A 23660-nucleotide genomic window follows, 5' to 3' on the forward strand; every position below is an offset into this window, starting at 1 on the left:
CTGGCACGACCTCCACCAAATCATCGCGGGACAGGCGACCCGGAGGGAAACGCCTCTGGTGTCCCGCGAGATGCCGAGCTGGCAGCTCTGCCACGTAGCTGCAGAGAGGCGGCTTTCCAGCCAGGACTCAGCGTCTCCGCGCGGTCTACCTCCACGTCCCGACTCGGATTGGCCATCCCCCACTGCGCAGGCGCGAGTTTTTTCCGCGCTAGCCAGCTGGCCCCACCCACTTCTTTTTCCATTCAGCTGCTGCGGGATACCGAACTGTCGTGCGTAAGCCTTCTATGCCGTCCTCGCTTTCCGGCTGCTGTTTCTCCACGGCTCTCCCCTTTCCCCCCTCCCTTCTCTCCCTGACGACTTACTTTGCGGCAGCGCGGAGAACCCCACCCCCTTTCTCTGCGGAATCACCATGGCGGCTGGGGTAAGTTTGCCGGCTCTGGCGATACAGGTCATCCTATCCGACGCCATCCTCTGCCTGAGCGGGCTCAGCCGGGGTCAGAGGGGTTCTGCAGCTGAGTCAGGAACTGATCCGGGGTTTAGAGATCGTACTGTTTGAGAGTAGGGCCTCCAGGCCCCAGAGGGGAACTGAGGCTAGGGTTCTGGGAGGCCGAAGAGGTGGAAGGGTCTGGGGTAGAGGAGAAAAGGGATGCCAGATTCTGGCAGTCTGGAGCTTGATAAAGCAGTTCGGGTTCATTGCCGCCTCGAGACGTGGGATCCGGGCAGGTTGGCAAAACTTTTGCGACCGTTTTGTGGGGCAACAGGAGGGACAGGGCGAAGAGGAGGGTCTTTATGGGTAGGTACGGCTGGCCACGGTTAAGGGTGGTCCACCGGCGAGGTTTTGGGAGCGAGAAGAGTCTCCGGACAGGGAAGTCAGGCCAATTGGACCTCTCTGGCCAGGTTAATAGAAGGGGAGAAGGCAACCCGGAGAACTCACTGCGGGACAGGAGAGATGGAATGCGTGACAAGAAATGAAAGGGTTTTTAGGGAGACCGAGTTGATTTAAGATGCCATTCGGTTCCCGTGGCTATTCGGAGGGGGCTCGGAAATGTCTTGGTCGATGTGTGAGTCTTGGAAACAAGGGTGATACTTCTGAAGGGTGAGCGGCTCAGCAGTAGAGTAGTCAGGCACTCGGGAACCACGAATGAATGAACAAGGGCTCTGGGAAGGGAGGGCTGTGTATTTGTTGGCAGATGGAGTTTGAGGGACTTAGAAGTTCTGTATTTCTTGAAAATATATTTGAGGGGAAGAGAATGCTTCTAGAGACGTCCTTAGAGAAGGTCAAATCTGTCAACAAGCTTTATTTAGCAGTCGGTGTGTAGTTCTGTCCTCGGTATTTCAGGGGACTCTGGTTACACTTGACAGCAGACACGGAAGAACTAACTTGGTTCACCAGAGGGAGTGAGGTGAAACGGATTGGGATTACTCAGGGAAGTCATTCCCCGGAAACCTTTAGGACTGGGACCTTTCTAGTCATTAATGTTTTTGTTCCGCGTCTTTTCCCCACAGACCCTGTACACGTACCCTGAAAACTGGAGGGCCTTTAAGGCCCTCATTGCCGCTCAGTACAGCGGGGCTCAGGTCCGCGTGCTCTCCGCACCACCCCACTTCCATTTTGGCCAAACCAACCGCACCCCCGAATTTCTCCGTAAATTTCCTGCTGGCAAGGTGAGTAGGGAAGTGGAAGAGGGGCCTTTGGTCCTGAGAACCCAAGGAGAACTGAGAAGCCATCACTCTGAAAATGGCTTCCATCTTTAAATAGGATCTTTTCATGTTATTTTTTTTCCCTACACTTCAGAGACTTAAAAAAACTTTTATTTTGAGCTAATGGTGATTGTTGTTAAAAATAGTACAGAATTCTTCAGTGATTTCCTGTAAAACTCACAAGCTTCTTTGAGGCAGACTGAATGAATTTTGACTGATTTCAGTGCAAATATCAATAGGTCAGATAATATGCTGTGAATGAAATTCTTGCCCCAAGAGGCTTACGGAGGTAGATGAATAATCATTAAGTCAAGTCCAGTGGGGCAGTACGTGGTAATACTCTGGATAATATAGACTGCAGTAGAGGACTTGGTTTCTTGCCTTTTGCTTATTTGATTGAGGAATTACGTACAAATATCTAATAATATCTAAATTTGGGGGGTTTCTTATGTGGGTTCACATTGTAGGGGATAGCAAGTTAGTCATGTAGTTTTGGTTCTTGAGTTTCAGATAGTATTAAGAGTTGGATTAGCAAGGGATATCAGCCTTATATAAAAACTATTCAAAACAGTTGAGCCTCCTGGACTTGACTAGTGAGAAACTGCTGTGTATTTTACTTTTGACTGTTTTGTCACCAGGTTCCAGCCTTTGAGGGTGACGATGGATTCTGTGTGTTCGAGAGCAACGCCATTGCCTACTATGGTAATCTGCAGTGACTGTGGGAGTGGGAGGGTCTGGAGGTGGCGAGGCGTAGGGGAGGATGGGGGAGCTGGAGTGGACAAGGAGAGGAATTTCCAGGCACCTGGACTGGTCTTGGCATAACCCCAGAGTCCTGACCTTCATGTTCTGCCTCTGCAGTGAGCAACGAGGAGCTGCGGGGAAGTACTCCCGAGGCAGCAGCGCAGGTGGTGCAGTGGGTGAGCTTTGCTGATAGCGACATAGTGCCACCAGCCAGCACCTGGGTGTTCCCTACCCTGGGCATCATGCACCACAACAAGCAGGTGAGCCTTGGAGCTTGGGGGAGACCACGGGCCGGGGTGGCATCAGCTCCTGAGCATCCGGGAGGAAGGAATAGGAAGGGCGATGCCAAGAACACCTAAATAGCAAATACCTAATCTTTGGGATGTAAGCTGGGAGTGCTGGGAAGCGCTGGGCTCTTGATGGTATCTGGACTCTTTTTCTAACAGACCCAGTGCAGGTGGGAGGTCTGAGTGGACAGACCAGAGATTTCTGCTGTAAAAAGATTGTATCAGATGGTAAGGGAGTATAGTTAGACCAGATGACCTCTAAGGTGACTTCTAAAATTCAAAGATGTGTTGACTGTGATTAGTACAGTGTGAAATGAAGCCACACTGCACCCTGAAGAAATTTAACATTGAGGGCTTCATTTGCAGTGAGCCAGGACTTAGTGGAATAGCTATCTTGGTTCTGTTATTGGGGGAGAAGGGCAGGGACAGGGCTTGCTACCCACTGCTGAGTCTGATCATTTTAAATCAATAGGCCACAGAGAATGCAAAGGAGGAGGTGAGGCGAATTCTGGGGCTGCTGGATGCTCACTTGAAGACGAGGACTTTTCTGGTGGGCGAACGCGTGACGCTGGCTGACATCACAGTTGTCTGCACCCTGTTGTGGCTTTATAAACAGGTGAAATTTATAAAGAATCAGGTTGGCAGGGGGTAGGTGAAGGTTAGAAACAAAGTGACAAGTCTGCCAGGTTGCCTGTATTTTGCTGATGTGAGAGGGTCTGAGGTGACAGCTAGTCCTTTTTTTTTAAAGTATTTATTTGTTTATTTATCTAATTGTGCTACGTGTTAGCTGGGCATGCAGGATCTTTGTTTGTTGTTGTTAATAGCTGTGCTGGGTCTTCATTGCTTCCTTGGCTTTTCTCTAGTTGCGATGAGCAGGGGCTCCTCTGCGTCGTGGTGTGCAGACCTCTCATTGCAGTGACTTCTCTGGTTGCAGAGCACAGGCTCTGAGTGTGGGCTTTAGTAGTTGTAGCTCCAGGCTCTAGAATAGTTGTAGCGCAAAGCTATAGTTGTTCTGTGACATGTGGGCTCTTCCTGGATCAGGGCTCGAACCCTTGTGCCCTGCATTGGCAGGTGGATTCTTTACCCCTGAGCCACCAGGGAAGCCCCAACAGCTAGTCTTAATTGAGGACCACTGTTACTGGAAAAGTGGGCTTGCCTCTTGAGGGGCGTTGAGCAGGACAAAGAAGGGTTTATTACTACTTGTAGCAGGTAAGGAAAACACCAGGTGTCTATTCTAACAGCAAAATTGGAGAAGTTTCAAGCTAAGGTGAAGGAAATGGCCACCCACCCAAATACTCTTGTCTGGGAAATCCCATGGACAGAGGAGTCTGGTGAGCTATAGTCCATAGGGTCACAAGAGTCAAACGTGACTGAGCACGCACGCACACACATACTCATGAAGGGGCTTGGATGGCTAATGGTTTTCACCTTAATTGAAGTCACAAGGGTCAGAAAGTGCCAATATCATTGCTCCTTTGGTTCCAGTTGATCCGGTAGTTGAAGGCTTTAGGCTAATCTTTATCGTTGAAACAAGATTGGGAGTCTTTGCTACTGATATAATATCTTTGCTGTTGTTACTTCTCTTTCTGTAATCTTTTGTTCCTGTGATCTTTTATTCCTTTGATGGTTTAGTTGCTAAGTTGTATTTGACTTTGGCAACCCCACAGACTGTAGCCCACCAGGCTCGTCTGTCCATGGGATTCTCCAGGCAAGAATACTGGAGTGGGTTGCCATGCCCTCCTCCAGGATATCTTCCTGACCCAGGGATTGAACTCCTGCATTGCAGGTGGATTCTTTGCCACTAAGCCACCAGGGAAGCCCTTATGATCATTAATTACTATGACCTGTTCAAAGACAAGTATTATAGCCAGATTCAGATCGCAGAATGGCTTGGGCCACAAATAACTGTTCTTATGTTGAGAAAGTCATCCCTGGTTCTCTTTTAATGTGGACCCCCTAACCCTATCTTCTTACATCGCAACTGCTTCCCCTCTTGAGAAGTTCAGTACTCTTCTGTCGCCCTTAATTTCTGTTTGGCAGCTGTTATGTTTAGTTTGTTCCCATGTTTCTAGGGCAGCCTGTTTATGTTTAGTTGTGAAGACAGAGGTAGGGGTGGCGGCTTCAGCATTAGGATCTTTGGAGGCAGAACTTGGAATAGTTCTTGGCTTCAGTACTCATTGGTTGTTTTGGGGGGTGGCTGTGGGAGGGGGCTGTGTATGTGAACTCCATTAGTCTTCTTCTCCTCATGGAATCTGTAAAACCAAAGTAGTAATAATCACCATTGAGGTTACTGGGTTAAAGAAGATGGATGGCACATTGCTGGTCCTAAACAGCAGTTCTTGAACCGATGCTGGTCCAGAATAGTAACGTGATAACCGCAAAGAAACAAGCACCTACTCTTGTCAGAGCCTGTGCCAAGGCCTAATGAGGACCATCTTAGTGAGTCTTAGCATGTTGTGTGGGCGAGAGAAATGTAACCCGCCAAGGGCATGTAGCTTGGAAGTTGTGGGGTAGGATTTGAGAACCAGCACTACAGAAGTGATGGTGATGTGGCCATGATGGGATTGTTTTCCCTCTGATCTTGGTAAATGGAAACAACGGTAAATGAATTTTTCATGAAGCTGAGTTTAAGGACTGTCTTTCTGAAAGAAAATACTTTTTTTGCTGTCAAATATTTACTTTCTGAACTTTGATGATACGTGTATTTCTCACATATCAGTTCATGTAGATAGTTTTTGTTACTCTTTTGGTAGAGGGAGTAGTTGGTAGCCCTCTGTTGGTCCCAGCCTTTTCAATTTTACTGACTCATGAAATTGTAGGTATGAATAGCTTTGTAAAAGGAGTAAGGGATGATTTTAAGTATTCCTGCCAAGTCTGTGCATAGTGATTGGGCGGTGGGACCAGCATCCATTAAACCGAATTGGGCTGCTAGAGAGAGACCAGTAAGGTAGGTGGGCATAGCCCTCCTGGGAAAGCTGGTGTCTGGGGGCTGAAAGGGAGCTGAAGCTTCAGTGTAGACAGAAGCATGGGTTTCCTGCTCTGTCTCAGGCACATCAGGATGTTTCCCTCCACTGACTTCTCGCACCCTGGCAGGTTCTGGAGCCTTCTTTCCGCCAGGCCTTCCCTAACACCAACCGCTGGTTCCTCACCTGCATTAACCAGCCCCAGTTCCGGGCTGTCTTGGGAGAGGTGAAACTCTGTGAGAAAATGGCCCAGTTTGATGGTAAGTCTGAGATTGGGGAACATGCAGGCAGGATCAGGGGACTGATTTGCTCAGTCTTAACCCCTTGATTTCCTGTCTGGGTTCATCTGGATCCCTTACTTGGCGCCTCCAGCAGTTTTCCTCCCATTACTGTGCTTGTACCTGGTTTGGGAGGGATGTGGAAAGAGGCCAGACGCTGACTTTTCTCCTTGTCTTTTGCATCAGCTAAAAAGTTTGCAGAGAGCCAGCCTAAAAAGGACACCCCACGGAAGGAGAAAGGTTCTCGAGAAGAGAAGCCGAAGCCCCAGGTGGAGCGGAAGGAGGGCAAAGAGGAGAAGAAGGCAGCCGCCCCTGCTCCTGAGGAGGAGCTGGATGAATGTGAGCAGGCGCTGGCTGCTGAGCCGAAGGCCAAGGATCCCTTTGCCCATCTGCCCAAGAGGTATGGATGTTGGAGGGCTTGGGGCCCAGGATTTTAGGTTGTCCATACAAAACTGAGTTGCTTATCAACAACAGATGGGTGAATTTTCAAAAAGAAAGCAAGTTTCTAGTGCATCTGATATTTGAGAATATCAGAACTTCTTTCTGGCAAAGAAAGCAGATGGGCCCAGAATTTGGTGTGGAGGTGACTTGCTGGTGACTTGTTTGGTCTTGGGTGCACTTGTCAAGGTTTGAGATGGCTAGGAACTGGTACATCGAGGGGTGCAGGAAGGACGAAGATGGAGAGGCGCCTTGCATCGGCTCTGCTGGGCTGGCTTTGCTGAGGCAGCAGACACCACATCAGTAGCCTTTGATTGTCTTTTTGCTGCACCGGCCTGTATCAAAATTGCTCACTAAGAGAAACAATGATGACTATAGCTATATAGTGCTTGTCTGGTTGTTTCCCAGATGAAGGGAGTTAAACCCCTCAAGGAGAAAGAGGCAGATGAGGTGGGCAACTGTGTAGGGTTCTTGGAAGAAAGAATACAGTAGAGGGGAGATTTTTAGAACCATATCTTTCTTCAGCCACTGCTCTAAGTCACCGTATTAGAGTTTCAAGCAATATGAGAAATGTCTTTCCTGTAGTCACATCACTTAGTTCTGTTTTCTGTTTTTCTTGCCCACTCACTCTGCCTTTCCCAAAGCCATCTGTCTTGTCACTTTGGGATGCAGGATTGTTTGACGTCCCCATTTTGTAGTGGTTTGTACATAGGATGAAGGAGTACACTGGTGGTGGGCATAAGAAGTATGTGCGGTTATAAACGACAAACATGGGACTGGATAGTTGCCATAAGAAACCGCTGCTTTCCAATTTGGGGACCAACTTGGGCTGTAGCTGAGATTTCTTCCTACCAGGCACTTCATACAAGAGGCTCCTAACAGCTGCTCTTTAAAGATGTGTTTCTGAACCTTTTAGCACAAGGTCAGGTCAGGAGCGAGCAGCATTTTTGGTATGTGATAACCAACCCAAACTGTATACGCTATTGTAACATAGATACTGTTAATTATTAGCTGGAGACATTCACATATTTTGGGTCTGTACACTGGGCAGAAAATAAATCCGGCAGTAAACATTAATCTTTAGTAAACTGCGCATTCTTTGTTACTGTTTTGGCATGTCTATTCATACATGTTGGTTGCATTACCATGGTGCTCTCCTGAGCTGCCCAGATGCTTTTCCCCAGGATTCTTAAAGGGGATGTCTTCAGAGACGGACAGATAAGACTCAGATGAGTTCAGAGTTAACTTTAGCTTGTTTCAGGAGCTGTTTAGAGCCTGTGTTCAGTTTAGGGGGAGAAATGGACACATGGTCATGAATAATAGAGTTTATAAAGTTCAGACAGTTCAGGAAGAAGTGAAAGAAAACTCCCCAGCTCCACTTCTGAGGTGGTTGAGGCAGTAAAGCCCCTCAAATGAGGTCTCTGATGTGCATTTGGGAAGATCCTAGGGTTAAAAGACAGTTCTTGGCTATATTATAACAGTGAGCAAGTCACACTACTTAACCATATTTGTTTATAAAAGGAGGGATGGTAACAGTCTCTGACTGTAGGGTTTGACGACTTATTTATACTAATAATTGAACAAGTTAAACTTCAGTATAAGGGTGTTTAAGAGATCTGTGTCACATTCATGCAGTAGAAAATCATTTAGCCATTAAAACATTTGCAAAACATTCTCAATAACCAGGCAATGAACAAATTGTGTAAGGCACAGAACTACATGCTGCATCTTTGGAACACCACCAACGGGAAATACATTAAAATATTAACGCATCACAAGTGATCTTCAGTCAGCATCTATTTTTATAATTGAAGAAAAACAAAACGGAAGCCCTGCTTACCACGGTGGGAGACACCTCTCCTATACTGATACTGGTGCTGGCATCCTTGGTGTCTGTCCCTGTGCTAGATTGCTTCAGAGACCACCTGGGGTGTTTTCAGCACCTGAACTTGTTTCTGGGCAGAGGAACTAAAGGACGCGGGTGTAGGATTTGGCGTGGAGGCACTTTGAAAACATTCATCTCTTACATTGCTGTCATATTGTAGTGTGTGTAACCCGAAGAGGCCTGTGTGATGGGGGTGGGGCGGTGGGCAGCGACTTGGGTGAGTCAGGAACCAAGTGTGACTCATGGAGAGGAGCCCTGGGAGGGGCCAGACGGGAAAAAAGAGGAGTTCTTGCTGTGAGTCTCCACCAGGGGGCAGCAGCTCGCCACGCCTTTCTCTCGGGGCAGATGGTCCTGGGGCCCTCCTGGGCCCCACCCACCCCGGGCTTCGCATACCATGTGCCTAGCTGCCCTGGGCCCCTCTCATACCCCTCAGCTCTCCTCCCTTGAGGAGATACACATCTGCCAATCCAGTGACTTCCTGTAAAGCAGTAGGTTGGAGTGAAAACACCCTTAGCTTCTTTCAGCCTGGCGACATCTGTTGCCTCAGTAGGACCTTCCCCACCTTGACTTCCTTGCTTTATTCCCTCCGTGCAGTACCTTTGTGTTGGATGAATTTAAGCGCAAGTACTCCAACGAGGATACGCTCTCTGTGGCGCTGCCGTACTTTTGGGATCACTTTGATAAGGATGGCTGGTCCCTGTGGTACTCTGAGTATCGCTTCCCTGAAGAGCTCACCCAGACCTTCATGAGCTGCAACCTAATCACTGGTGAGAGGATGGCTCTGGGGGGAGGAAGGAAGGCCACGGTAGTGGGCGATGTGATTTCAAAGGCTGAATGTTCTTCTTCCCCTTCAGGAATGTTCCAGCGATTGGACAAACTGAGGAAGAATGCCTTTGCCAGTGTCATTCTCTTTGGAACCAACAATAGCAGCTCCATTTCTGGGGTCTGGGTCTTTCGAGGCCAGGAGCTTGCTTTTCCGGTAAGGAAGGTGCAGGGGAGGTGGGGCGAGGATTTGGGAAATGCACTCATGTTCCTGAGTCAGAGGGCGTCCTGGAGACTTCAAGGAATGTGTCCATGAAAGAGCAGTCATGTTCACAGGCGTCCTGGGCTCTGATGATGGGTGTCTGAGCTGGAAGTAACAGGTGTGGGACAGTGTCCGATAACCTGACCACATGCTTCTTACCTGACTTTTTCTCCCCAGCTGAGTCCAGATTGGCAGGTGGACTACGAGTCATACACATGGCGGAAACTGGATCCCAGCAGCGAGGAGACCCAGACTCTGGTTCGAGAATACTTTTGCTGGGAAGGGGCCTTCCAGCATGTGGGCAAAGCCTTCAATCAGGGCAAGATCTTCAAGTGAACACCTCTTGCCATTGCCCAGCCGCCTGCACCTGCCCTTCGGGGAGAATGGGGGTCATTAAAGGAAACTGAACATTGAGCCCTTCCCTGTGCTGCCTCCTTTGTGGGTGATGGCTTCTTCGAAGGGGAGTAGATGTGCTGGAGCAGGGTTCTGTCCGTGCCTGCGGGACCTCCCTGCGCAGGAGAGAAGTCTTAAGAAGAGCAGAGAAGCCGCTCCTCAGTTTCTGTTTACTGCGTTGCTTCTCCCGTGATGACCATCTTCTAGCCTAGCTGGGAAAGATTGGATGTAGTTAGGAGGTGGTGACATGGGGCTTTGTAACTACCTAATTCCAGACCCTCCCCCGTGAGGGGGAGACTACCTGCTGGTGGGGGGAGAGCGCAGCACGCACAGCCACTTAACACGCCTCCCCGCCGCTGCCGGGTGGGGCCGCAGCCATTCCCAAGAATCAGTTTTAACACTTCAGACCAACAACAAGACGAGGCACAGACTCCTTGGAACAGATAACTGGCCTGTGGGCCCAACTTGGCAGCAGAGCGTCTCTGGGGTATCCCTACTTTCTCACAAGGAAGTGGGGTTCCAAGATTTAACTAACTTGCCTGTGATCACACGTCTTAGGTGGTGGAGGCAGAATTTTGAGCCCAGTGGGTGTCCCTGGAGCCTGTACCATAAACGCACCCTGCTGCTTCCTGGAATGTAGAGCAGTCATAAATGTCATTTAACAACCCTGCTCAGACCAGTGCTGGTTGTTTTTTTTTTCTCCTTTGAGCTTAATTTTTATTACACCCTTTTCAGAGATAAGTTGCCCTTCTCTGATGGTCTTTTCTGTGTCTTGTGAAGAGCATTATGGAGATTCTCCCTGTAAATTTAACAGCTCAGGTGAATTTGGAAACCTGGTTTGGTTCACATTTTGAGGCATATGCAGAAAGTCGTGAGTCTTGTCTCCAGGTTGTAGGTAGCTGGTTATTTTTTTCCCCATCCCTTTTAGGCCAGGCACAAAGAAGGGGATTCTTGGGTAGGGAGGGGAACACAGTGATCTTTCCTGGTACAGGTGGGTACAGGCTGGTAGTTTTAAGGGGGTAGGACTAATTGAGCTAGGACCTTGACTGCAGTTGGGATTCTGTGAGTAGATGATTGGGAAGATTGCGATTTGGAATCCAGCTGGGTGAGGATGGGTTGATTCTTGCTCAGACTTTGCTCCCTGGCAGCTCTGTCTTGAGTTGGATCCAAATCTGCTACCTGTCTTGCTTCTGAATATTCTGGGCTCCTCTAGGATAGGATCTAAGAGTGCTAGGTGCAGGCCAGCGTGAGCCCTAGGCTGGTTGCTGGGGCCTCACAGAACCTGTCAAACTCCCCTCCCGGATTCCATTTCCCTCCACATCCCCTGCTCCTTGTCTTGTGTAATCTTCCCGACCGTTCTGGTACCCTTTATCTTCCCAGGACCTTGGAGACTGAGGCAGGAGAAATCGAGCCGAGCAGGTAGGTTTGAAGGGGCTAGCCTGAGAGGCCCCGGGAAAGCGGCGGCGGTTCCGCTGGGTGGGCCGCAGCTCGGGCTGCGGCGGGCCTGGGCAGCCCACGTGGACAGCGGAGTTCTGGCGTGGGGGGCCTGGACCGCCTCCCAGCCTCCCTCAGACTGCAGGAAGAGTGACTCATCCACACGTCCTGCCTCCAGCGCCTCTAACTCGGCGGTTTGGTGCCGAGGAGTACGGCCAGGTTGGAGGAGGAGGCCAGGCCTGCGCCTGGGGGAGGGCTAGGGCCCGCAAGCCGGAGGTGGGGTGGGAGGCCCGAAGGGAGGGGGTTGTGGCCTCTAGAAGGCTTGCTGTTGGCCTTCCAGGGGGAGGCGGGGTGAGACATGAGGGCCTCTGCCCTGCAGGGGTGGGCTCGAAAGAGATGAACCGCAGGAGTTTCTAGCGGCAGATGTGGGGCGGGGTAAGGGGGAATACATCTGTAGCTGGTTCGGTCCCCACCCAGCCCCGGGGAGCCCTGAGTCACCGCACCGCCTTAGGCTGGGGACTCGGGCCCTACAGGATCCAGCTGGGCGCCCCCCCACCCCCAACCTCGCCCTCCGCGCTGCAGCCCCGCCCCTTCCCCCCTCCCCTCCCGGCGCGGGGCGTGGGTGCTCCCGGCCCCACCCAGCTCGCCACCCGCAGCCAGTGAGAGCTGGCGCGGTGGGGACGTCTCCCGTGGCAGAGTCGTCACTTTCGCGACGTGCCGGAGGCTCGCGCGGGAGCTGGCATCCTCGAGCCTAGGGTGCGGCTCAGACCGGCAGGCGCTGGGGTCGCGGGGTGGAAAAGGATTTGGGCGCTCCGAGTGGGTCGAGAGCTGAGGACAGGGCAGGGTCTTGGAGAAAAGGGATAGGATGGGGGAAAGAGGAGACTGTTTCATCCGCTTACTGGACAGATTCTCAGCGCCTCCAGAAAGAGAGGGTGAGAAACTGGAGAGGGGGCCAGGGCTCAAGAGGTGCCTTTGCAGATAAAATCTTTACAGAGGCTAGAGTGTCAATGGGAGGCCGAGTCTTGGTTTAGCTTGTAGATAAACCAGTAGATACTGGTCAAAGCAGCTATTTATTTTAGCTTTGTTGGTGCTTCTGCTTAAGTCACTTATTAAAAAAGTCAAAAGCCTTTAAAGTTCTTCCAAGAAAGACCTAGATTATCTTTTCCTCGTGTCCTGGTTGGAGCTGGAGCTGGACAGCTGCTGCTCACACTGGGTCGGGCCCACCCCACCAGCTGCCCACATGCCCCAAGTGTGCCAGTTCCCCTTTTGAAGGGTGGGGGAAGGGTCTAGAATGTTGAAGGGAGAGGCATGAAGTGCTTTGAAGACTCCACCCAGTCATTTCTGAAACTGATACCGTGGTTTTCATGGCAACCTTTCATGGCATGTCCTCAGAATGCAAACTTAACTTCCAAACATCAAAGGGGTTTTCCTGGGTGAGTGTGGCTTCCCTGGTTCACCCCATCAGTGGTACCTCCAGGACACTGGAACTTCCCCCACGTGATTTGATCAGTTCTCTGTATGTTAGAATGTCACTCTGGGGGTATCCACTGTCTTTATTCTCTGCTTAATGCTGTGGAGCTAAAATACTGGCGCTCCAGAAAGGTTAGAGAGACTGTGCCACCTGCTCCTGTCTGTCTGCTCTGATCAGGCTGGCCTAGCTCCCAGAGGAGGCTGTGTTTTACTCCAGTGGAATGACTGGGGTGTCCCAGGACCTCGGCACCCAAGGGATGGGTGGCGTGGCGGGTGATGGCGGTTGCTGGAGAGTAACCCTAAATTCACTTGACTCTCTTAGAAGAGGGAGAATGTCTTGGGCAGGTGGGGCTGGGTCAATGGCAAAAGTATCCTTCGTGACCCTGGATCTCTAGACGTTCCTGGATTTTTTTCATTCTTGTAGCCCACTCCCCTGCTGTAACCACCCGCTTTTGTTTTCCTAATTTCCTCGGGATTCCGAAGACAGCCTGTTGACCTTACTTTGTTTTACACAATGGGCAGGCTTTGCACTGGGCCGGAGCTGGATGGTCATTCAGGGTTTGGGGCTATTTCTGATCAGATCTCCCGTGGAATGTGCCTCCCTCTACTTCCAGCTGCCCCCTCCCCTCCGCAGCAGGAACAGCTGTCATATGAGGGCCTCTCCCGCTGGCTCAGCCCTTTTGCAATCATCTGGCTGGCTCTGCCAGGATGGGGGTGGATAGTGAGGATGGGCAGAGCCAAGGGGTAAGCGAGGGGACATGGCAGGACAGGGGAGCCATTGGAGGGTAGGGAGGGCTATGGAGTGGAAGGCAGAGGGCTTGCCAAGGCCAGGCAGGAGGAGTGGGAGCCGGGTCAGGGAGGTTAGGGCACTCATCAAAGGGACTCGGGGGCCCACACTGGGATTGGAAGCTTTCTAGGTTGTAAGGGAGAGTTGGTCATAGCGGGACCTTGGCTGGTCATTCTCCACGGAGATCTGCATTTCCCTGACTCACAGGGGAGCAGGGGGTGCCTTCCTGCCTGTCACCCTCTGTGCGGGGACCTGAGTCACCGAATTGCCTGGGGTGTTGGTTGCCCTACAGTGGCCTTGCCGGTGCCTGTGCCCCGCCTACTCCTACTGTTAGGGCAGGGGTTAGCAAACACACCCCTTTTATCCCACTGTGTTCAATAGCAATTCCCCATCTCTTTGACTCAGTCTTACAGAATGTACCTCCGGGAGACCACAGCACGTAGTCCCTTTCTTTAACCCAAGAGGAAACTGGAGTCCAGAGAGGGGAAGTGACTTATCAGGGGCGCATGCTTCTCTTTCCACAGTTCTTGCAGCCGCTCAACTGAGTCACTTTTGCTCCCAAAAAAAAGAGCAGAAGGGTGCTCCCCCCAAAAGTGGCGGACAAGCACTCTAGGTTTCGGAAGCCAGGAAGAGGGTGGTATCAGCCAGAGAAGGACAGCCCCGACCCGAGTAAGGCTCGTGGAAGTGGAGCAGGTCCTAGGGCAGGGTCAGCCCCAGCGATCCAAGTCCCTGGGGCGGCGGGCAGAGGGCACTGGGTGTAGCAGGGGCGGGACTTCGGGTGACAGGAACCTCAACTATGTGGTGACTCAGGCCCTGGGCAGCCTAGGCCCTTCCTTCCCCGCTGTCTGATCCCCTTAAACTGGACTTGGGAAGTGTGAGCAGAGGACAGAGAGAGAAGCCTGGGCTGGTCTCCCCTTCCCTGGGGAACTGGGGGGAAAGCAGAGGAATCTGGAAAGTGTGGGAGAAAGGCAGAGTCCAAAAAAGGGGCAAGGAGACTGGTGTTCCCCTCTCCCGGCGCCTCCCTCACGCTCCCCGCTCCCTGCTGGGGAGGGGAGCTGGCTGGGGCGTTGGCTGCCCCGTTCATTCCAGCTCCCTCCCTCGGCTCCTGTTTACAAGTCCGTCCGCCCAGTCCCTAGCTCAGCTTTGGGCTTTTTTTTTTTTTTTTTTTCTCTCTCTCTCCCTCCCTCCCTCCCTCGACAGCCTCATTCAGTCCTGTTTTGCCACTTCTTTCCCTTAATCCTGGGTCCCCATTTCCTGTTATCTTTTTGCTCCCCCAGCATCCTAGCCCCAACAGCGCAGGGCCATCTAGGAATCCAGTTGTCACCCTGCATCCTCCCGCCCCGCTCTCCGTGCTCCCTTCCCCCCCCCCTTCACTTGCCTGGACAGCATTTCTTTGCCTTCTTACCTCCCAGTCTCTCTACTCAGGGCCCTGGGTCTTGTCTCTTGTTCTCTAATCAGCTTTAACTTGGGTTCTGCTTGGGCCTGAAGATCTCAATTAGGACTGAGTGTAATGGGAGGGTTTCCGGTATCCCAGCTGTCTGATCTGAGCAATTCAGGAACTCCTTATTTGAACCCTGAGCTTTAAATACAGGCTGGGATTTGAATTGAGCTGGAGGAGGATGGGTTGACTCGGCTTCCTGTGTTGAGTTTGAGTTTGGAGTTTGAGAATTGCTTAGAAAATAATGTTTGGATCCCAGAATCACCCAATAAGCTTGCTGCTCCACTGGGGAAGATGATAAAGAATCAAAAGTGAGAGACTTCCCGGGTGATCCAGTGGCTAAGACTCTGCTCTCCGAATGCAGGGGGCCCGGCTTCGATCCCTGATCAGGGAACTAGATCTCACATGCCGAAACTAAGATCTGGTGCAGCCAAATAAATATATATTTTTACAAAGAATTGAAAGCGAATGGAGAAGGGCCTGGTGCTTGGCAGGGATGCTCATGTCTGAGTTGGTGTGTTGTACCAGGTGGAGAAAGGGATCTGGGAAATGCCCCGTGACTCAAAGAAGGGGTAACAGTAATTTCTGTGCTCCTAAGGCTGACATGCCAAAGAGCCCTCGACTGGACGAAAAGTCTGCTTTCAAAGAGATGGCGAACAGACTGCACCTTTCACTTCCTGGTGTCAGAGTTTAAAAGCCATGATGACTCGTAGAGCAGTCGCATCTTTTCTTCCTCATCATGCACTGATTTCAGAGAAGGGGACTGTGGGGAGAAGGAAAGGGAAGGGGAATCCCCTGGCACGGGGCCTGCCCACAGAGCGCCCCTTTGTGGTTGCTATGGAAACAGGCATAATAAGAACAAAACAGAGGCACGTTGCCTGGCAACACAGGAGCCCAGGGTTCATCACACACATACTACCTACAAATCAGGGAACCCCCGGGGAGGGAGTGGCACTTCTGGCAAAGCTGGGGTATCCCAGTGATGACGAGTCCTAGAGCTGACCTTGCTTTTCCAGTGGGTCTGGAGGACTGTGTGGTGTGGGATGCTTCTGAAGGGCAGTGAAGCACCAGCAGGAAGGCTGAAGTCCTCTCAGATTCCTGGGTAGCCCTTACTTTGATGGGGAAATCTGAAACAATGTTCAGATGGAGGGAACTCCTTTTAACTAAAAAATAGCCTGTCTTTGTAGGGGGAGTAAGATATAGGTATAAAAGATCTGGAAGAAAATAGGACATCCAGTTTTTCCAAAGCATGGGACTCACAGTACAAGGTAGGGTAGCATCAGAGGCTAGATCCTTCTGGACTGAGCACCTGGGGGCAGGGATTCCATCTTGTCAAGGACTCTGTTACCTGTACCACCACCATCACCTACCCCTGTTCCAGTGCTGGACACAGTAAATGTTTGTGCAAAGCTCCATGAGAGAACTACACGTGGGGGCTGAGAGCGAGGGGAAACTTGTGGGGTACAGGATGCTGTTGTATAAAGAACAAGAACTTTGGGGGGACTTCTCTGGTGGGCCATTGGTTAAGACTCCAAGCTTCCAATGCAAGGGGCTCAGTGCAGGGTCGATCCCTGGTCAAGGAACTAAGATCCTACATGCATGGCCAAAAAAATTATTTTAAAAAAGAAGAGGAGCAAGGGCTTTGGGGCCAGTTATATCTGCAGTTTATTCATTCATTCATTCAGTTTTTCAGCAAAGTGTTCTGGCATGATTGCTAGGTGCCAGCCACTGCTGTAGACACAGAGTACACAGCAGAAAACAAACAATGCCTGCCCTCCTGGGGCTTAGATGTGGATGGGAACTTTCAGTCCTGCTTCTGAAGGTTATGTGATTTTAGGTAAATCACTGTCCCTCTCCCAGACCATTTTCTTCCTGCGTGTGAGGATTAAATGGGCTGACATACAAGGAGCCTACAGCAGTGTCAGACAAGATCACCATGAAGGTAGCTCTTGGGGAAGAGGGGTGAAAAAGGTGGGGGCTACAGCAGTAGGCAGAAGGAGAAGGGGTGGCAGAAATTTCTATAAGTGTTGTGTCTCCAGTTGCACCATTGAAGACTGTTGAAAATATTCCCTTTCCCTGCCAGCTTTGGTGCAGCAAGTAGGACCTTTTTAGGGAGCAGAGTCTAGTTTACCCCTTCTGTACCCTCCTAGTCTAGAAGGGGGCAGGAGCTACTCCCCAGGACCACCTCCCACCAGGTATCCTGACACTCCTGCCCCTGAACCAAGTACCTGAACAGTAATCCCTGCTCTGCAGCTGCTTCCCAGACCAGCCGCTCCTGCCTTCTTCTCTGTTGACCAAGAGGGTGGCCAGAACAAACAATGGAGCTGATAAGTTGGCTCTGAGCCCAGGACACCAGCCTCTGCTCTTTCACTCCTGGGGGGCTGAGGGAGTCCCAGCTGAGTTGAAGGTGCAATATCCACACCCTTCCACACTCTTCTTTTCCTGTTCCAGCCTTCCCTCCAAATTTCCACGGCCCTTTGTGCAGACCCCCTATCATATCATAGCTATCTTTCTGAAAAACCTAGCTGTCAATCAGCTCCCATTTAACATGCATTGGAAACCCTTGCACTTTCAAGGAACCAAATGATTCATTTTGTAAAGTTAAAAGTCCTCCGGTGAACTGTTAACTGTGGTTATTTTGGGGGAGATGGACTAGCTTGGGGGTGGAGGAAATCATCTACTTTTTATTGTTCTACTTTTCTGTACTGACATCCTTCACCCTATAGAGGTGTTGATTTTATCTCTGAAACAGCAACAAGGATTAATCTGACTTGTAGGGTCACAGGCCACTTGTTCTGTATTCTTAGTCTATATTTAAAAAACTGAATACATGTTACTTATTATGAAATAAAATTTTAAAAAACCATTGATATCGGAAATAATTAGCTCTTGGTTTTTATTTTTTAAAGCATCCCAAAGTTGAATTTTTTTTTTTCTTTAAATAAGGTAGGCACTGGGAAAGAGGAACAGACCACAATAGAAGTGGAGGTGATTCTAAAAGTCTGGGTTTCTGATTGTGTGCTTGTGATACAGGTGGTGGAACTGCCTCTGCTCTGGGTTTGAGTCACTCTGTGTGTGTGTGTGTGTGTGTGTGTGTGTGAGAGAGAGAGAGAGAGAGTGAGAGAGAAAATATGAGAGATTGCCAGTGCCCAAGTCTGTGCTTTGACTATGTGTCTCTGCATGTCTGTGCGGGTCGGAATGTCTGCACACGTGTCTCCACCTTTCTGTGTCCATTATCTGCCTGCCTGCCTGCCTGTCTGTAGCTCTTTGGCTGGGTCTTCCCTCCCCCATGCCTGTACCCTCTGCCGGTAACTGGACCTGGGACACAGCCCCCAGGGCTGGCAGCGGAGTTGGCTGTTGGGTATTTTTAGCCTGTAAACATGTTTGCCATTTCAGAGGACAGGGCCGCTGGTCTCAGCCCCAGCCCACTCAGGATGGTACAGCGGGCCAGGTCTTCTCAGGTCTCTGGCCTGGGGTCTCACTTCCCCAGCATTCCAGGGGAGAAGAAAACTGGCTCCACATGGGCAGTGGGTGGCCATCCAGGAGAGAGGATAAGAGGATTCATGGGGGAGAAAGAGAATGAGGGTGAAGCCAGAAGGCCCCCCGCACCCCGTCATTAAACGTTTAATAAAATCTCCGTGTAGTTAGAAGTGGCTGTGGGAAATGGCTGTAAAATTGGAAACCCAGCGTCCAGGGGAGTGGGGCGGTGGAGGAGGGGGTCCGAGCAGAAATAGGAAGAGGAAAGTGGGGGACAGGGTAGGCCGCGCGGACTCTGCTCCTCCAAGGGGTGCAGGCCTGACTCCCGTGTCGCTGCAGTGGCCAGAGCAGCACGGCGACCCTGACTCCAGCAGGTGGGGCCCGCGTCTCCAGGCCGGTTCTGGGGACGGGGAGGGGTGAGGGGCGCCCAGAAAGAGGGAGGGCGAGAAGTGGGCGCGGCTGCGTAAAGAACCAAGTGAAGAACCTGGGACCTAGGATTAGAAGGGTAGTTGGCAGCGTTGAGAGAAATCTCAAAGGTCCGCGTCAGGCTGGAGGTCGCGGCTGAATCACTCAAGACCCCCCAGCCGCAGTCCGAATCCCTTGGTCCTTCCTGCAAAATGGGCTGATTCGCAGGTCCAGCTTCCAAGAGTTTCTTGCAGAAGAAGCCACACGCCTAAGTCAGGGGGCAGATCCAGGCCCGGCGGGGCCGGGGTGGGCAGTAGATGGGGGCAGGGGAAGGCAGCACCTCGGACGTGCCGCGCCGCCGGGTCCCCGCGCCCCCCCGTGCCCTCCCAGCAGCCCGCTCTCGGGTCCCTGCAGGGTCGGCCCGGCTCGCCCGTCCCAGCCCAGCTTCGGCCCCGCCCGGCCCCGCCCTCTCCCCAGTGCTCGGGGCAGACCCGCCCGCTGGAGCCGGAGTTACAAGAGCCGCCTCCGCGCGTAGGGGCCCGGCCACTCGGAGCAGCTCCGCCGCGGGGACTGCACCGCCCGCCCTGCCGGACCCGCCCCGACCGGGGCTCGCCGCCTGCAGCAGCCGCAGCACCGCGACCTCGGGCCCCGCGCCGGCTATGGCTGTGGCCTGGGGCTGAGCGCGCAGGTAGGGGTGCCCGGCGCACCTTGGCGCGATCGGGGAACGCGTCGCTGGGAACGGGGGAAGGGAGGTGGGTGGCAGGACTTGGGCGAGGCGCTTTGGGTGGGTGTCACTGTGAAGGCTCAACTTGGAGCAAGGTGGGCAGCCCCGGGCCGCCACCGGGAGGCCAAGCGTAGTGCCCTGGGAGCGGAGCTCCGCCTCCGGAGTTGGGGCGTTGGAAGGGGCGCAAGTTGGGCAAAGTTGGAAAATCGCTTCGAGGCGCGGTTTGCTCCAGTCCGGTCCGTCTGTCTCTCGAGGGCTGATCGTTGTCCCTGCTGCACGGCCGGGCGCCGGTTCTTGGCCCGGTGGCCCCGTCCCACCCCCTCCGTCTCCATGGGGCGGTGGCTCGGCGCGCTGCTATTCCGTGTTTACTGGAGAAGTTTCCGAGATCGCGGCGCGGCCCCTCGGCCCCTCCCGGCGCCCCTGCGCCCCCGCGCCGCGCACCCCGTCCGCCGTCCCTCCCCGCGCCCCACACCTCCGCCCCTGACTTCGCGTCCCGAGTCCTCCGGGCCCCACCCAGTTCTGCAGCACCAGCCTCTCCCTTTCTGGCTCCCGGCGGCCCCTCAGCCTCCCTTCGGCTGCCCCGCCCTAGCCTTGCCCCTCTGGGTTCCCAGCTCCAGAAAAAATCCCTTCTTCCTCTAGGGCGGCGGAGCCGGGAAGTGTGCAGCGCGCCCCGCGGCGGGACGGGTGGGAGTGGGGGTGGGGGACATAATTGGGGGAGATTCTTGCACTGGGGGTGGGCGGGGAGTGGAGCTGTGCAGCGGCGCGGCCCTCGGGACCGCCCCTTCCCCTTCAGAGGCGGCGCTCTCTCCCCAACTCCACTCCCAAACCCGTCCGGGCGGGATGGCCCCCGCCCCAGCGCCTGGCTCGGCGCCAGCAGCCTGAGGAATGTGGTGGTTGGAGCCGGTGACTAATTCAAACCAGAACTCGGGGAGGAGTGGCGAGGGGTAAAGGGGAGGGGGGCGACGGGGCTTGTGTGGGAGGCGGGGGCCCGAGTCCGGCGGCCGTAAGGGGAGGAGGGCTCAGCTCCCCTCCCCGGACCCCTCCGCTCCCGAGGCGCGCTCTTGGGGCGACAGCGGAGGGGCGAGGTCCTGCCGGGGAGTTGGAAAGTCTCCGGGCTTAGGGTGTGTTCGGAGAACTGTGTTATATAAGGCTTTCCCATGCCGGGAGAGGGTGTGCAGTGCGCGAGGGCTGGCCCTCCGCTGGCAGGCTCGGTGCCCCCTGCAGTGCCAGGGCCCCGGGATGCGGGGGCGCAGCCCTTTGGCGTCGCTGGCCACGAGGGGCACGTGGGTCTGAGCAAGGCTGAGTCTGCCCTGTGGGTGGGAGGGGAGCCGAATGGGCAGATGAGGCATCTAACTGGACCCCTGCACCACGTGGGGAGGGCACTGGCGCCTCTGCACGTTGTGGCCCCAGAGAATTGTGAGCCTCGTGTGTGCCTTTCGCAGGGCGTGGCTGCCACCCTGGAGGTGGTGAGGTGCCCCCAGGGAACCTGCTGCTGGGTGCCTGTTCTGCACAGTGGATCTCTGAAAAGGCACGGTGGGATCGATCGTCCCTGTGCCAGTGAGGTCCTTAGAGCAGGTCCTGGACCTTTGGAGGAAAAGGGACCCAGATAGTTACCTCCGGGTTTTGAAACAGTTTCCTTTGAAACAGTTTCCTCGACTAAGATCCAGCCTCTGACTGCAGGGATCCTGTGCCCTGTGGCGCACAGCCTAGAACATGAGAGAGACTGGGTTAATTTTGGGTGACACAGTGATGCTTTGGAGGGCTGGGGTGATAGAAGAAGGCAAGGGAGTCAGGGGAAAAGAGAGAGAGGTTGAAGATGCACTGGAAGGCATTTTAGGGCCCCCTCACCAGGGCTGGGTGTAAATTCGGGGAGTAGATTCTTCTTTGGTGCTCCCTCTCTTCTGCCCCCAGGAGGGAAATCCCTGGGGCAGGGTGTGGCACTCACTTCCTTTCTGAAGCTCAGTGGGGAAGCTTCCTTCTCCTTGGCCCCCAAAGATGATGGGTTGGGCTAGCCCTTTTGGGGCGTGTATGCCGAGTGGGGAGAGAAGGGAGCCCGGAGCTGAGGGGTGAGGTTGGGGGGAGAGGATGGGGTGGGGGGGGGGCATGGGGGCATGAGAGGTGGGCTAGCAGAGGACGAAGGGTCTGGAGTATTGGCAACGGGCATTGGAGAGTGTCTGAGGCCCTCCCCAAAGTCTTGTCTTTAAAGGTTATACGCAGGGACGTTGTTCAGAGAACCAGGACACTTAAGAAGCCACTGGTGGGGCTTACTGCTGATGCTGGGGGCCCCGCAGAAGTGATTCAGGGGTCCTTGTCCGGGCAACTTTGTGAAGAGCTGAGAACTTGAACCAGCCAGACTCCAGCTGAGGGGGTCCTGGACGGCAGGTCCAGGGCTCAAAGTGGGACCCAAAAGAGTGACTCCTGGGAGACCTGTGAAGGGAGACGGCCATCATCGGTCAAGGGCAGGGAATGGGCTGGGGGGTCCTGGGGTCACCTTCGTCCCAGGAAGGCCTTGGCTGGGGGTTCCCCAGACACCACCGACCTGGATTCCTAGGCTCAGTTGGAATGGTCTGGCTGGCCCTGGCCGAGCACGCCACCCCGAGCCTGAGGAGCTGGTTTGAGAGGTTGGGTCGAAGCTGTGGGGGTGGAGGAGTGCGTGGGTCTCTGGGGCGTGGTCATCACCTTCCTCAGCACTTGGGAACCGCCTGGGGACAGGCAGAAGCAGACTGGGAGAGCTAGTTCGGCTCCTGCTGGTAACTCTCCCCTGCTGACTCTCACCATCCCGCCACACCCCGGAAACCCCAGCTTCTCTCTGTCCCTGGAGCTGGGCTGATCGGGGGCATGTGCACGCGAGGCAGGGGGGTCGCCCCCGGAGAGGGGTGGGAATGGGACATTTCAACTGGTGGTCGCTAGGGCTTTCTGCTCTCCCATTGCCCCCCGATGGGCTTCATCCAGGCTCCCAGGGAGCTGGCATTTCCCCAGGCTCTGACCATCCCGCTGGTCTCCCGACCTTCCTGAGCTGACTAGTTTCGTCCAGGCTTGAGTGAGCCTAAGAGGCACAGCGTGGGGAAGGGGGGTCTCCTGGGTGGGCCACAGCGGGCTCAGCAGGAACGTGTGTGTGGATGGACCCCCTCTTCCTCCCTTCAGTCTCCAGACGGCCAGCTGGGCTGTTGTAGGGGAGATCCCGGCTCTGGGGTCACTGTTTCATGGTGGCCTTGAGACTCTGACTGCTCGTGTCACAGCTGAGAAATGAGTGTTGTTACCTGTGAGAGGGCATCTCTGGCTGGCGGGCCGGTCCTCAATGGGTCACCCGTGCTTGTGTCTGGGGCGTAGGGGGCAGGGGGTAGCCGTGGGACTCTGCCGCGGTGGTGGTGGAGGTCTCGTGGGGGCTGCGGGGGCTGTAGGGAAGGACTCCAGGGAGTTTCTCCGTCTTGGACGGTTCTAGGCCCTGGAGTTTGTGTCCAGAGGCCTGAGGGAGGGTGAGCACAGGCCTGGGCGTGAGGCCGTGGCTGATGGAGGCTTCAGGGAGGGGCATCCTGCCCTGTCCCCCGGGGGCCGGAGCGGAGGTTCTAGGGGAAGGGGAAGCGCCTGGCCGGGCTGGGGGTGGCTCTTTGGCAGCTGGGCCGAACGGCCTGGCCGCGAGCCCCTGCACTAGCGGGTTCTGGCCGCTGGGCGGAGAGCTGGGCCGTGGTAGCTCCCAAACTGTAATCTATCCCCCAGGGCGAGACTGGGCGAGGGATTGAGCTTACCCCTCCTCAACTCAGCAGGGCGCTTTGCCCCCACCCCACATCCCTGAGCTGGTGTCTTCATCCTAGCCGTCCTGGGTCAAGGCCCACTCTTCTCAGGAGAGGTGGCCAGGTATGGGGACTGCCTGCATGGGGAATGTAAAGCTGCCCCAGACACCCGCCCCCAAGACCCCCTCAGTCCCACAGGGAAGTCCCTCTGGGTCAGAGAAGGAAAACAGAATCTCTCTTCTGGCTGGAAGCTTGAACTTGGAGCGCTGGTGCTAGGGGAGTGCAAGGGGCCAGGGGACAGAGGTGGAGAAAGACCGCTGGGCTGAGCCCTGGAAGCAGCTGGCTCCCAGGGGTGGGGATGGGGAGCTGCCCTGGAAGCCGAGGTGTGGGGAAACTCCAGCTTGGCGGTGAGGGGCCAGGGAGAGGGACTAGAGGGGAGGAGAGGGCTGGGCGATGAGGCTGGAAAAGCTTCTTCCTGGTGGGA

At 54.0% G+C, this 23660-nt stretch overlaps 2 protein-coding genes and 1 long non-coding RNA gene across 5 annotated transcripts in view; 2 read left to right on the top strand and 1 right to left on the bottom strand.

The window, feature by feature from the left end:
* Positions 1-266: 266 nt before the first annotated feature.
* EEF1G (eukaryotic translation elongation factor 1 gamma) lies at positions 267-9731 on the top strand. Its single transcript, XM_061165841.1, has 10 exons — positions 267-421; positions 1507-1665; positions 2340-2403; positions 2560-2702; positions 3202-3345; positions 5823-5952; positions 6157-6370; positions 8888-9060; positions 9148-9272; positions 9495-9731. Exons 1-10 carry the CDS (start codon positions 410-412, stop codon positions 9651-9653), a joined length of 1323 nt encoding a protein of 440 aa, XP_061021824.1. The 5' UTR covers positions 267-409; the 3' UTR covers positions 9654-9731.
* LOC133072526 (uncharacterized) lies at positions 9655-14902 on the bottom strand. The gene is made up of 2 exons (XR_009696758.1): positions 14807-14902; positions 9655-9922 (listed from the first exon to the last, which is right to left on the bottom strand). It is a non-coding gene; the product is annotated as an uncharacterized LOC133072526 (long non-coding RNA).
* Positions 14903-19282: 4380 nt separating this feature from the next.
* Positions 19283-23660, top strand: part of AHNAK (AHNAK nucleoprotein) — a 95284-nt gene continuing 90906 nt past the window's right edge. For 2 of the 3 annotated variants that reach the window (XM_061165909.1, XM_061165903.1), the window contains exon 1: positions 19283-19409. The gene's annotated coding sequence lies outside the window, so the exon portion shown is untranslated. The remainder of the gene's footprint in view (positions 19410-23660) is intronic. The other variant, XM_061165893.1, reaches the window with a different exon arrangement.

This window comes from Dama dama, chromosome 2 (assembly GCF_033118175.1).
Source record: "Dama dama isolate Ldn47 chromosome 2, ASM3311817v1, whole genome shotgun sequence".
Taxonomy (NCBI): Eukaryota; Metazoa; Chordata; class Mammalia; order Artiodactyla; family Cervidae; genus Dama; species Dama dama.